The 14,685-nt window shown below is 31.7% G+C and overlaps 2 protein-coding genes across 7 annotated transcripts in view; one reads left to right on the top strand and one right to left on the bottom strand.

The window, feature by feature from the left end:
* The window catches only part of pcm (5'-3' exoribonuclease pacman), a 30,963-nt gene extending 24,045 nt beyond the window's left edge, over positions 1 to 6,918 (bottom strand). For 2 of the 5 annotated variants that reach the window (XM_074117706.1, XM_074117707.1), the window contains exons 1-11: positions 6,542 to 6,918; positions 6,344 to 6,472; positions 6,175 to 6,269; positions 5,811 to 6,024; positions 5,355 to 5,519; positions 4,961 to 5,122; positions 4,737 to 4,857; positions 3,415 to 3,581; positions 3,283 to 3,339; positions 2,384 to 2,511; positions 496 to 717 (exon numbers count right to left, since the gene is read on the bottom strand). In XM_074117706.1, the coding sequence (XP_073973807.1) occupies positions 496 to 717; positions 2,384 to 2,511; positions 3,283 to 3,339; positions 3,415 to 3,581; positions 4,737 to 4,857; positions 4,961 to 5,122; positions 5,355 to 5,519; positions 5,811 to 6,024; positions 6,175 to 6,269; positions 6,344 to 6,472; positions 6,542 to 6,616 (1,535 nt within the window). In that variant the 5' untranslated portion in view covers positions 6,617 to 6,918. The remainder of the gene's footprint in view (positions 1 to 495; positions 718 to 2,383; positions 2,512 to 3,282; positions 3,340 to 3,414; positions 3,582 to 4,736; positions 4,858 to 4,960; positions 5,123 to 5,354; positions 5,520 to 5,810; positions 6,025 to 6,174; positions 6,270 to 6,343; positions 6,473 to 6,541) is intronic. The other 3 variants (XM_074117702.1, XM_074117705.1, XM_074117703.1) reach the window with 2 other exon arrangements.
* Positions 6,673 to 14,430, top strand: LOC141448886 (uncharacterized). Of its 2 annotated transcripts, none has more exons than XM_074117708.1 (16): positions 6,673 to 6,807; positions 7,182 to 7,268; positions 8,044 to 8,170; positions 9,262 to 9,406; positions 9,526 to 9,667; positions 9,751 to 9,847; positions 9,919 to 10,025; positions 10,669 to 10,700; positions 10,834 to 10,899; positions 10,976 to 11,242; positions 11,768 to 12,053; positions 12,917 to 13,054; positions 13,141 to 13,250; positions 13,388 to 13,478; positions 13,569 to 13,664; positions 13,742 to 14,430. In XM_074117708.1, exons 2-16 carry the CDS (start codon positions 7,190 to 7,192, stop codon positions 13,822 to 13,824), a joined length of 1,866 nt encoding a protein of 621 aa, XP_073973809.1. In that variant the 5' UTR covers positions 6,673 to 6,807; positions 7,182 to 7,189; the 3' UTR covers positions 13,825 to 14,430. The 2 variants fall into 2 exon arrangements, with proteins under 2 accessions (XP_073973809.1, XP_073973810.1); XM_074117709.1 differs by having other exon boundaries at positions 6,747 to 6,807; positions 7,182 to 7,343.
* The last annotated feature ends 255 nt before the right edge of the window (positions 14,431 to 14,685 follow it).

Here is a 14,685-nt window from a genome sequence, read left to right as displayed (position 1 = left end):
CTAGATAGGATATCATGAAAAATGAAGTTTATGGTTCTTTTAACTTCACATAGCTTCTTTTAGTTTTTGAGATCTGCCCTTGAAAGGCTTCAATTTTCTGCAGGGAGGATAAATTATGATACGCACGTTTTGCTTTGGGTAGCTTATGGACCCTGAGGGGCTTTTAATCGTCGTAAGGCTTCATGCCTATTCATAGATTATCCTTGCTAACCCCTTAAAGAGTCATAGAAAAATTATCAGAATACTGAAAACTAAAAAGAAGTGTAGTGACTGGTTGTGTGTTTGAGAGACATACTAGCGAAGAAATGTAAGGAAGTAAAAAAAATCTTGCAGATGAAGCAAATAGAACGTTATCTAAGATTCGCTCTTTTTTATTTAATTCAGGAGGATGTGTTCCTCAAGAAATAGCAGGAATGAAGATATTGTTTATTTATTACGGTAAGCAATACTAGATTACAAGGAACTTAATAAATGAATTAATAATAATGTATTTACCTTCCAGGCGGTAGTACACCCAGCAATTGCTGGAAAGGTTGAAAAGGCATTCCCAATTCAAAATCTAGCTGCCCTAACCGGGTAAAATCTTTAATGTCCGATATGAATGGTGCATAATGGTATGGATAATACCACGACCATGATGGACATCCATGATAATAATAATGCAAATTCCACTGTATCGCTCGAATATAACATTCAGCTTGTCGTTGCAGCACTTCTCTATTAAAAAACAAAATAACTAGATATAACAACAATAAGAAAACCCATATATGAAAGCACAAAAATTGAATAAAATATGTAGAACTAATAGAACCATCAGACAGAAATGTAGAGAGTACATAAAAATAATATAAATACATTTTAATGTGCTTTCTTTTCTTTCAGAATTCCACTAGACTTGACTGGTTTTCTGCCTAATACAAGATGATAATAGAAGCATAAAATAATTATTTATTCAATCTGAAACAAAAACTTGTCCAGGCAGGCCAAAGCGGTCATCTATAAAACGATTATTAGACCGGTTGTTATGTATGGCTCGGAGACGTGGGCGCTGACGGTGGCCGATGAAAGTAGACTAAATTGCTGGGAAAGGAAGGTCCTTAGAACTATCTACGGACCTATAGCTGACAATGGAGTTTTCAGATGTAGAAGGAACATCGAGCTGAAGGAGCTGTATAAGGATGCAGACTTGGTGACCACTATTAAAATCGGAAGACTGAGATGGTTGGGGCACCTAGAAAGAATGGATCGTGGGAGAGGCCCACGCAAAGTTTTTGAAGGGCATCCTGGGGGGAAAAGACCGCGGGGTAGACCGCGACTCCGTTGGCTACAAGATGTGGAGGATGACCTCCAAAAAATGCAGATACACCAATGGAGAAGAAAGGCAGTAGATCGAGACGGCTGGTCTAATCTGCTTAAGTAGGCCAAGGTCCTACAAGGGCCGTAGTACCAAGGAAAGAAGAAAAGAAGAAGATTCAATCTGAATAGTGAGCACAATTTGCAGGATCAGCAATAGAGCCCAACCTAGACTTAACCTTAATTGGGCCTAACAGCAGGGTGTGAAGATTGCTTTTTTCTATCGCCCTCAATGTAGATAGCGTTCATTTATTGCTGCCTAACGTTTTTTTTTATTGAAGTGTCAAATTATGGACTCAAAATAATAAATAGTAACGATAAATAAATAAGTAATAGTACAATATAATTGTTTTGTTCGACAGCGGGTGCTTCTTGACTTTAAATTTGGCATGTTTTTTTTATTCCAAGGTCAGAGTTATAAGAAAAGGTTTATTATTGAGTTTCTATTTCTAGACGCAATGTTAACAGAATTAATACAAGGTTTTTCCTTTATTTTTCCTGAGGTCACTGGCGCTCAGGTTCTTAACCAGAGCACTGCCAGAGGACGGTGTTCTCTCGTTACAGGTAACACTAGACAGTAAACTGTAAGAGTTCCTAAAAAAATAGAAATCTACGAGTACTACTCTGATTTATTAATTATAGTATGAAAGCCGGTGTCTCAGTATATGATCGCTTATTTCTTGCTTTAGAAACAAACAAAACATTAAAATGGAAGAAATGTGTAACGGATAATCTAGCATCGTTTCAACGTAATTAATAATTACTTTTACCAAATTTTATCATGACAAAGTTGCTCTTAAACAAACGCAAAAAAAAAATAAATTCAACATTTTTTTTTATTTGTATTTTATTTTTTTATGATTTAAAGCGCATCATCATCTGAGACTTTAGCGCCCGGAGCTTTTTTCAGTGCACTGCCGGTCTCTGGACAGTGCAGAGTATTCTCTCGTTACAGACAACACTCAATTCAAGAAAATTAAACCCTGATCAAATATTATGATTACTACACTAAACATTATTGAATACTAACTCATTAACTTCTTTAAAATGCATTTTTTCCTTGTAATATTTGGCTTTAAATTTTGTAAATTCCTTCATGAAGTCGTCTTCAGTTTCAGGTTCATCCCATTTAATTAAATCTTCTTCCGTATCACAGAGCTGGAAAATTAGAAACAAAGCACAAAATGAAATAGTTTAGATGAATGTCATAAACAAAAATTTACTATTATAGAAGTTCAACTTCACGAAGTATCAAATGGTTGTAGGTTAAACCAGAGAATCCTAAGAAGACTGTCTATCTTGGTTAAAGAAAATTAATTGATCTGAAGAAAGGGCTGGAACAACGAGAAGGTCACTGATTCACTAACTAAATAGATCGCCATGAAAAAATTGTGACTTGAGTCTTCGCTAATTCTTTTGCAAGCAGCGAAAGAGAAGTTCAACCCCACAACCAGGTGTGAGCCTCTTGGCCCGGAAACCATCAATGAATGATCCGTGAAATCATAAGCTGAACTGCATTTAAAAATAACATTTTTCGGGAATTTCGCGTTCATCACATTAGCAACGATAATGCTTATAGTATTCTCCAGTGAAAAGGTCTTGTCGAGATACAGTTCGTGAAAGGGATAATGTCGTATTCTCCCTCGCCCTGCAGGACAACTTCTGAAGTAAATTGGTCACATGGCAAAATAAAAAACAGAATGTGGATGTGAGGAAGGAAGAACAATTGTTTACCCAGCCCATGCTAAGTAACAGCTCAATGCTAAACTCCTTTAGACTGCCAGATGCCAATGAATCACCGAAATGGCAAAAACAGTGAATTACTTGAGATACAACAATCATCAATGTGGAAATATAATTTATAAACTTCATATGTTTAAAAAAAAAGGAAGAAGGAAGGTATGATTTAAGAAAATCAAAGGAACTTACGGCACTTTTCGTTGAATTAATCATATTCATTAATTCTTCATTTTTTGATGAACAATCCTAAACCATAATAACAATTAACTGAGTAACTAGTTCATAAATTAATCAAAGCAAAGATAATTTTTAAAACATTACATTTAATGCTTCTGTTGAATTTTTCATCTTTTTATTACTGGTCTTCATTTCAAAATATTTTAAATCACTTTCAATTTCTTTAAAATGTTCAAAATCAAATTCGGCTAATTTATTCATATATTTTTCAAATCTTTCAAGATTTAAAACTCCTGCTTCATTGATATAACCTAGAAATAAACAATTACTTTTCAATATTTTGGTTCCAAACAGATCTAATCTTATTTATGAAGTATTATGAGTTACGGTTAAAGATATTAGAGAAAAGGGAAGAGTTTTTATGAAGCGTGGATCTTTGTAACGAGAAATCCCATTAGAATCCCGAATATAGGCTACATTTTATCGGCTAGAAAAAATTTTAATAGTAAAGTATGTGCTTCCGTTCCTGATCACGACACCTGACTGGTAGTCGGACGTTTAGCCCTTTGTAAAACAGGCGATTACTTCACTTAATATGATTTTTACTAATATTTTTAATGTAACTACACAGAGTTGAAAATCAAATTGAAATTAAAACTATTTGGAACGAATCAAATTGGAGGGATCTTAACTTAGTCTTTTAGTATTAAACTGGACTAACAAGCTTCAAGAATTGATCACTCATTTGCCCTACATTCTTGATGAATATTAAAAACGAAATCGATCCGCAAAGGGACTATAAGAGAACGTTGCGGTGAACAGGATAGTCCTCAGAACGTAAGATAGCACCATCTCAAGATGAGTCAAGATCGTTATACAGGAAAGTATCCGCAGAGAGCAACGTCCGAGGTTCAGAAGAGTACAGATAAGCAGCATTGCCTGAGTAATCCTTTACACTAGAAATCCGATGTTTTTGACAGATGGCGTGACATCTTTGAAGAAACCAAGGCTCGTAGCTGATAGTGATAAAAAAGCTTGAATAATAAAAATTTATTAAAATTTTTCGCTCTTCATATATGGTGAATATGCTTGCGCTAAATAGAATCCTAAGCCGACTTAGTTCGAAAAGATTGATTACGCTTTAGTCATTTTTGAGTTTAGTTGTTGCCCACCTTAACATTAAACACCCTGGCATTTTATATAATTACTTACAACGTATTGGACCTAATAATATGATTGTTATTAGTTAATGCTTGAAATTAAAGAAACATTTTTAAATAGTAAGGAAAATGAAAAATCTTCTTTCAAGTTTGAAACATTGTAAGCTTCCAAAGTAAACCATAGGCAAGCAAAAGCTTAGTATTAACTACCTTTTACAACACTCTGATAACGCTGAATTTTTGAGAAAATATTTCCACACACAACGGCCGAGTTAATCTTAAGAAACAATTAGATTCAAATCTTACCTCCAAGGATTGGTAAAACTTCTATATACAGTTGATATAAATTATGAAGAGCGTTTTCATTTATATGTAATGATGGAAGATTTGGAATAAAATCATTACCAACTAAAAATCCCATTAAAACCTATAACACACACATACATGTGCATGAAAAGTTACAAGTAATAAAATTACTTATATAGAATCGTTGACGTGACAATCAAATATAATAAATAAAGCCCACTTACCCAATCATCAATTACTTTTTCTAAATCGTAAGGAAAAGGTAAAGTGTCCTTTAAAGTTTGAAATTCTAAGTCTAGATAATCTCTCATTAACGAAAGATGAAGTAACTCGTACGAAATTTCCTCTGGATTGGCAGGCCTTTTTTGGTTACGTCCAAATTTAACCTAAATCAAAAGAAGTTTTTTTTTTTTGGATTAACCATCATTTTACTTTTTCTTAATTGAATGTTAACATCGAATTCTCTGCAATTTTAATTTTTTTTATATCAAACTGAATCTTCCATTATATTGTTTGCCAAACGAGAATTCAACAATCAATGAAACTAATACATTCATATTCAAACCAAACCTATTAAATTAATTATTTTAGCATTTCTGTTTGTTAAATGTTACCTACCTCTTCTCTTAATAAAGAGAAATGAAGTTCATGACTGCAGAGTCCAAGCATTACTAGGTCGGCGTCCAGCCCATGTAAGCAATGCCTCGTGTTTGGCTGCCAATCATCACGAGATCTCAAATACCTAATGTAATCCATGATTTTATGTTCCCCTTCCCCAGGAGTCTGCAACAAGAAATAAGCACAATTTTTACTATCAATGTGTTTATGTAATATTGTGAGCGAAAGATTGGCTGCACACATCAATTTCCTCTGGAGACAATACACTTTGAGAAAGGTTGAGTCAACAGGCCTCGAATCTTAATAAGAAAGCTAGTCCTTTCCCCTCTTCGGGATATGCAATTATTTAATAAAATACATCATAATGACTTAAAGTGCAGTTAAGTTAGCTTAGTCTTCAAATTTAGAGTGCTTCTTAATACTAAACTTGCTAATAGACTAATACTTGTTACTTACATCGTGTCCAGAAAGAATAATTTTTGGACGCTGCCACAATTTATCTGTTGAAATTTTGTATACAATAAAATACTTCAATTGCTGATGCAACTTATCCATAAACTCAGTTCCTGGCGTAATACAATTTGAATCGAACCTTTCTTCAGGGTCAACGCTACCTGATTTAGCCATGACTCTGGCTGCAGCTATTTCTGCATCTTTAGCAGTTCTGAAACTGAAATATGACTAAAAATGGTAATACATATCGACACATATGGAAAAGAGGCAGGTTAATGTTTTCCTGATTGTCGCGGTTAAGGCCAATATTGGAAATATTTTACTCTTATTTTGTTGTAATACATTTTTTTTTTTCAAAAATCCTTACCGACGGCCTCTTTGTTGATTCATTTTAGCCCTAGGAGCTACACCGTCTACAGCCATCATAAAGAGTTTCTTTGGTTGTATCAGACGAAACATCAGCTGTAAAAAAAGAAAAAAGTTGTGTTACAAATAAAAATATCGTTAATTTTTAAGTGGTTTTGAAGTTGCACTACCTCAATATAATAAAAAATATCCTTGAAAATAGTTTCTTCGGGAGTGCTTTGCAATGGATTATCATCAGGATGAGAACAGACATGTATTATACCATTCATATCCAAATAAAGATTGTCGAATTCGGGAATCTGAAAAAAAAAACTTTCGCAATTACATTGCATTAAAAAATCTCAAGTCAACAAGAACTAGAGTTTCACCTGAAATTCTCTTAGTTTTTCACTTAAACAAGGATATCGTTCACTAATATACCGATAAAACTTAGGCACACCCATTTTTCTTTAAATAATTTTGCAGTATAAGAAAATGTCTACAAAAACAGAATCTGTATTTCCCAGGGGGAACCTTAAGTGCAACCTTCCAACCATTGTATAGGCTATTTTATCAAGTCTGAAACTGCGCTAGATTTCAATTTGATTTCTGGAAAACCACCGTATGTGTATACTGTTAAGATTTGAACTTTGAAGTAAGCATTTTATTCACTTTTCAATTTATGTGAAATAGTAGAATGTATGATGAATTTGTCAAAATGGCTCTACCAAACTGATATCACCACTTGTTTGTTACCTATTTAACATTCAGATGGGTTAATTGAATTTTTATTGGCTAAGAAACGTTATACATCTGGATCAAATAAACAAAAAAAATTAAAATAATAAATTGCATTAGATACATTAGATATGTAAATTAATTAAGTAAAGAATAATAAAATTTTTATCATTACTCATATGAACTCATTTCTCATATCATTATTTTTTTTCATTGTAGGATTCACTCTATTAAATTTTGTTAAAGGCTTCAGTATAATTATTAAGAAAAACTTTGTTTTTTATTTTACAGATAACGACATGGATCCTACACAGGGATTATTTGTAGCTCTGGCAGTTTTAGATTCAAAAATGCAAACTCTTCAGACAAACATTGCCTGTTAGTGTATAACAGACAAAACAATATTTATTATGAAACTATTATTGAGCAGAAATGTGGATAAAACACGAAGTTGTAAATTTTAGCGTAGATTTATTTTAATTCATAAGTGTAAAAAAGAACTACAATGATTTGAGGCCGTTGATCATTTTTAATTTTAAAAGTCGTCAGAATTCACATTTTCAAAATCAGAGATTATTTATATGAATTAGTTAATTAAATTTTTTATTCATTGTACATATAATTTGTTCATGATTCTTAGATAACTTACTTTTTTATAGGAATTTTTGTAAATGTCACAGGAACGCTGTTACTTCATATTTAAAGGTATATTAGTGACCACAGTAGGTGTTCAGAAGCTTTCATTTTCGATGTACAAATTTTTACTCATCAATTTTGTATTTCGTTGTAATTAGTTCCCTTACGCTTAAAAAAAAAATTGAACTGTTTGAATCATCCTGGCTCCCAGAGAAAACACTTTGATATGTCATTGGCATTTTACTAGTACTCCTAAACATGATGAGGAAGTAATAGCAAGAAAATCAAAGTGCATTTCGCACATATAACGGCGAAAACAAAAAATCATTATTAAAATTTGGTCATTACAAGGAAAAAGCTTTCTTTTCGCAACAAATTTAAACCATTTAATAATTTAAACCTTTCATTTAATTTATTTAATAATGTAAATGAAATACATTTAAATTTAAGTAAAATTAATTAAGAATTCAATGTTGTTAATTGTTGGCATGTTTACATTTAATATTATGCGATCAAGGTGTAAAGAAAGATAACCAGCACTATGAGAAAATTATTGATGAAGAGAAAGCTGCAATTGAAAAATTGGAAGAAAAACTTAAGGAACTGTCAGCGAGAGAGCATAAAATAGTTGCAAATATTGATAAGTAAGAATTCCTTTTGATTTATTGTTCACCGAAGTCAGTTTTTTTAGTAGTTGGTAGAATAAGAAGATAACTACCATTCTATCAAATTTTCAAAATATAATTTTCATTGAGAACACATGTTTGAGGTTTCCTGAATAGAAGTGCTTTTATTGCCAATAATTTGCGTCACTAAAAATAAGAATATTTAACGTATGTATTAATAGGAGGTTGAATTTGAAGAAATCTGTTATCTAAAAGTTCAGATCAGATTTATTAAGATTTTTGGACTTTTAAAATAAACAGCTTCCACCGCTTTTCTCTAGATTTAAGATACATTGTTTTAGGGAGGTGAAAGACAATTTAGCGTTAGGTTAAAGTTTTCTTGCCATACAGTTAAAAGTAGGGAATCTGAACGTTTGTGACGGTATTCCTAAATTATGATTAGAATTAATACTGACCGAAAATTAGAAACAATATTACAAACATCAGTTTTCTATGTAAAATTAACTAATTATAGAATAAATTTGGATGTATATATGTACATATGTATATTAACTTGGTTGACATTAGGAACCTAAAAAATTATAATCATAGTATTTACAATAAGATTTATTAATTACAATAGACTTTTAATTTCATTTTAGGGTTCTTTACTAATATACAACTGTCTCTAAAGTGCCTAATCAAATCGATTCAAAATAAAATGTACCGGCTATTTAAGATTGAGAACTTTTATTTACGGCTTTGACAGAATTTTAAGTTTGAGGAGAAATCTGTCAACTAGAAGTCGTCCGCGTTGAGTTTTCGTTTTTTTTAACTATCTAGAAAACTTTATCAAAGTTTTTTCCAAACAGGTATAAACTGTAGTGATTTTTTTATTGGAGAAAGAATTTGAGAATTCTGTTAAAATTTGCCGCAGTATATCCTTTAAAGTATAGTGAGGAGTAAGGCGGCTAACTGAAATTGTAGATTAGATCTTAGATCTTGGCCAAAAACTGTTTTTACTGTTCTCACAATTGAAATCATACACAGTTAGAAATTTAATAATTGCCTTACGTTATAATTATTTGTATATTTTACACTTGACTTTTCAATTTTTGTCTTATTTTCAGCCTTCGTCAATCAAAAAAATTGCTACAAGAAATGGAAACAAATATGAAACACCAATTAGTGATGAATATTGAAAAAAATGAAGAACATAAAGTAGCTCAAAGAAATGTTTTAATGAAATATGGCTCAATTGCAAATGACTATCATGTAAGTTATTGATGTTAATGATTTTTCTTAAATTACGATATTATATAAACATCTTATGGTTTAAATTGTTTTATTAGAATATGACATTCTATTCATTTTCAATTAATCTTACATTTAAGGAAATCTACAGTTCATTGCCATGGGCTAAGGAAAGAAATATTCTGAACATTGAAATAATCAAAAAACGTATTGAAGTAAATCGTCATAAACAAGGCTATAGTGATTACGTTAAAAAGTTGGACTTATTTGAATCAATAAATAGTAAGATAGAAAAAATATAATTGAACATAATTGTTTTTATCGATTTTAAAAAAAAATTCTCTTATAAAATTGATTTTCTTCAGATCAGCGTGTTCGTGTGACAATCGTAGCATTTGCGAAATTATTAGTTGAACGACAATATGAAAAAAATAAGAAGAAGAGTTTCCTGGAATATGAAAAGTGTGTTTATATTTCTCTCTTGGTTCAATTTTTATATTTGCTGGAAAGTTTACAAAATATTTTATGTCTAGATTAATACAAGAAGAAATAGCTCAACTGGAACAAAAGAAAAAAGATCTTTCTGAACAGATTACGAATAAAGCAAAAGATGCTGTGGCTAAAATCCGAGAAAGAACAAGTAAGTAAACCATTCCTAGATGTTGTGATTATAGCCTTCTCAAAATAAGGGAAGAAGGTTTCTCTAGAGGGTTCTAGAGGGCAAAGCCGATTGTCAGAGATAAAGAATCATCTCTGTCCCAGAGCTCTCCCAAAGGTGGGTGTTGTGCCCTCTTCCAACGCTACGTAGGCTTTCAGGGGAAATTCTCTAGCCCTCCATAGTACTCCAGGCAGATAAGCCGAAGAGGGACCTTATGCCTCGGTTTGGAAGTGATCTTAAAAAGGTCCATTGGCACTATTTTGTGTTACTACCATTTGGTGTATTTTTGTACTAAACTATTTTGGTACTACTTTCTCTATTTTGTTTGTTACATTTAAAACTTTTTTCAAGCTTTAAAAGTGAAGATTTACCAAGATGAAAAAGAAGTGATACAACAAAAAAGAGAGATTTTGGAATTTAATTTAAAACAAGCGTAATTGAGGAATTTAGGATGGACTTAAGAAAACATTTTTATCGTTATCTTTCGGGAATTACCCGAAACTTATGCTAAACATTAAAATTAAAAATTGATTGTTAACTGTTCACAAGAAAATATTTAAATTAAAGGCATTTATGTAGTACTTATTTAAAAAAATACTTATTTCTTGTATTTTTCGATTTTCAGTTAACAGCCAAACACGGTTAATTTCGAACAAGGTTGGTGAAACATTAAGTGATTTTCGTAAATATATTTTTTATTTTTTTATAAAGGGGTTTCCACAACTCGTGGTCCCTCCCTTTCAGCTATCAAATATATAAGAAATTTACTTACTTTTAATGCGTATTTCAGATTTCTTCGGGCATTAAAGGTGGTTCATGTTTGTCAATTAAAGAAAGGCTAGGCCTCATGACACTTGTAAGTCTTAAACTTTATCAAAAGTGTATGTACAATTGTTTATATTGTCAAACCATTTATTATACATTGTTGGCAGACATTCCAAAAACCTTCTTTAGTGAAGCCCATTTTATCTTCATCAAACACCCTGAACATTCAATCTGAAGTGAGTTCACCGAGTCTGCCAGTCCTACCAAGTCCTGGCCAAATTAAAAATTATCAACCAGAAGATGTTCCCAATGACAATATTCCGCAGGAATCTACATCAGTCACTGATGAAGTAGAGCAACAAGCAGTACCCTTTATCACTTGTGAAACTATGGAGAAGCCATCATCACCTGCGATGTTTGAAGATGCAGAAAAGGTAGAATTTTATTACATGTATAAAGAAAAGTGTCCTATTGAAGTATTCTGTATTCTTTTTGTATTTCAATGACTGTACAGTCTTAATGGTCGCGTGGCGCATTCATCAAGAGTTACTCTTCTATATTGTCTAATATCGTTCCGCACCATATCATCTTATGGTCCTCCTCAGAGGACATCTTGATAGAGTAACTATTATATGGGTTTTACCTTTGCGGGTTGTACTAATAGGCCACGTTGTCCATACATCTAATGAGATGTAATGATGCAATGGCACTTCCATCCGAAGCAAGAGGCCCAACCATCGTATCCTGCTCAATATTATGATCAATTATTTGTACCCTAAAAATGGTTTTTAATTCTTCATCTTGCAGATTCTATATACTTTCCTATATACTCTCCCAGTCCGAAAAGGCAGTAAGGGTGAAATTGACTATCTCACAGAAATTTAAGTGGCCACCTGAAATATTTTGCTTTCAAAAAAGTATTTGTATGTTTACATTAAAATGTGGATTATATCTTTTAGGATATGCACATTGACAAGGAACCAGAACTTATATCTGAAGATCAAATTCAGCCCTCACCAAAAAATACTGCCACAACAGAAATACCTGAAACAGGGCTGAACATTAACGATGAGCCAACAATGGAAAAAAAAGATGAAAAACCTGTAGAAAAGCACAAAAGAGGCAGGAAAAGATTAAACAATCTTTTAAATAAAAATGAAACAAAAGAAATAAAAAAAATACGAAGAGTTTCATTTAAGAAAACAACTGTAACAGCTTCAAATTTTGAAAGAAATGCCGACACAGGTCTTATTGTTTTTATTATTGAGCTTCTCTGATCACTTAATCTAATAGATTTATTTAAAGTTGTATTTCCTTCTGAATTTAATTAAACATTTTTAATTTCATTTCATCATCCTTCTTAGAAAGGATAATTTTCAAAAAATTTATATAATGTCCTTCAAATACTCAGCTTTTTCACCGAGGACTTACAAGTTTCAGCTTCTTCAGGCGTTTCAGGTTACTGGTTTATAACCAGCACAGTCCCACACTATTTTAATCTCGTTTTCCTTACCCTCACTGCTCTGAAAACGAAATTACGCGTTAGGAGAAAAAAAAATTTCTAATTGGAGTTTTTCCATTGGGGAATTTTGGGTACTTTAAGATCTTTGAAGTTGAAAGCTTTGAACATGTTTCCTAAACAAAAATCACAGGATTACTTTTTATTTTTTGTATTAATTATATTTTGTTGAAATTCGAAACATACAAACTTGTAGGCCTACCACTTGCATTAAATACATTTTTCCAGAAAGGAAATTCCAAAAAGTTAAATAGGGAACAACAAACCTAAGCACACCACCAGAAACTCTAGAAGAACATCTTTTACCATTTTTCTTTATGCCAGCTGGTGTGTTGATTACCTATTTAATATTAATTTTAAGTAAGGTGTATTAAAATTACTGCCAGAATTCCAGCTTAAAATTAAATCTGTTAACTGGTTTTTGACTTTAAATGTTTACCTTTTACAGTTGTTCGACGACTACTCACTCTATTCCAAGGAAATAGATTTGGGTCCCAATAGATTCGGTTTTTCAGTCGCTGACCTTTACAATATAATATGTTTAAAAGCGTTTCAACAGTTAATTTCAACATGAAATTAATTATTCCAGATAGCAATCCAATATCTCAGCGTCCGACTCTAATAACTGAAATTGATTTCTCAAAGAAAAACATATCACAACAACCTGATCCTCCAACAGTATGTGAGAGTCAATCACAGGAGGATGAACGACAAATTTCATCACATGGTAATCAGATAATAATTTTTAAAAGCATACATTCTGAGAGAGAAAAAAAATTGTAACATTTTAATATGTTAACTGTATATCTGTAGAAAATATGACTCCATCAGCTGAACATATTGATGACAATGAAACTCCAGCTGAATATAATACAGGTTTTGATTCGCCTAATTATATTCTAGGACAGGACAGTAACCAAGAGGTGAATATCAATTTTTGGTGAATTCTTTATTAATATTATATAGTGTTGCTGTAGTATTCATACTTTTCAATTTATAGGGAAAAAAAATCTTTTCCCACTATAGCAAAACTTAGCTCTTAACTTTGTTTTCATTTTAGAACTTTGGCACGCCTCAAATCAGCAGTTACTTTTCTAGTCCTGCTTTTGGTGGTCAAGAAGGGTGTAGTCAACCGTTTGTCCAGACACCAAGTAACTTTACTAATGTTTACTTTAAACCTTCAAAATTAGACAAATTTTGCTTTTATGCAAAAGCGCTAAATCTTGATTGTTTTCACATAGGAACAGATACTGGATCCATCTACAACTTTCCAATGGGTACTGCAAACCCACAGATAACTTTGTCACCACCTTTTCCACAAACACACTCTTCAGAAGGTAGAATTTATTTAAATATCAATTCTCTTTAAAAGGCAAAAAATAATAATTTAAATGTTTTATTTATTTTCTTTCAGGCAACAAAGCTTTAGCAAGTTTCTTCGGTGGATCGTCAACTGGCGGTGAAAAGAAAACAAAGAATTTCTTTGAATTATTTTAATGTTATATGTTTAAAGTAATTCATTCAATGTTTATTCGATGATATTTTTTTTTATTATAATGACTGCAAAATTTCTTAGACTCGAACTAACTTGTTTCGTGAATGAGTTTCAAAGGACACTGAGCAATATAGTTAAACTACTACAATTCTCCTAAATTTGTTTTAAAAAAAAAATCATTTAATTGCGATTATTAGATGCAATTTACACCAACAAACAGGTTTCATGATCTTTTATGATATTGCTCCAGTTAACTTCCTTAAAAATTATTTCTGTACCTTGGATTGCACTATTAAACGACCAATTTTGTTCTTAAATCCTCAGCATTACTACTTTCTTTTTTTTTCTATCCATAATTAAGAAAAAGATTCCAGGCGAGAAGTGTAAATCACCTTATCAGAAACCTGTTATGTATGTAATTTTTCTTCTCATATTTCAGTGTCAGATATGCCTAGGGATTATAGATTATACTTGTACTGGTTAGTTTGAGCTATTAAAAGAAATAAAGAAGATTATAAAAAATAAATTACTATCCCCAGACAACTATTTATTGTTGATAATTTGCTTTGGATACTTAATGTATTGGTGAATAAAACAGGTTAAAAGTTTCTGCAGTTGATTATTTTTTTTTATCTGGTTCAAAATGTTTTTTTTGCTTTGCCATATTTTTGCTTCAGACACATGCATTTTTTTTTAAAAGGATTTTTCACTGAAATTTTAAGATCAAGATAAATGGGGCAACTGGAACAGCCATCCATTATTGGCAGTCGTTGGAGTTTTTTTAATTATATAACAAAATATTACTAGCAGCCAGTCAAATAAAAGAAAATTGACTAGAGTAAGAGTAATTACAAAAGTAAGAA

The sequence above is a fragment of the Rhodnius prolixus genome, unplaced genomic scaffold (genome assembly GCF_049639745.1).
Source record: "Rhodnius prolixus isolate KJV_2025 unplaced genomic scaffold, Rpr scaffold_2, whole genome shotgun sequence".
Taxonomy (NCBI): Eukaryota; Metazoa; Arthropoda; class Insecta; order Hemiptera; family Reduviidae; genus Rhodnius; species Rhodnius prolixus.
Note: the sequence above shows the minus strand (reverse complement) of the source record. Positions and strands in the feature narration are given on the sequence as shown.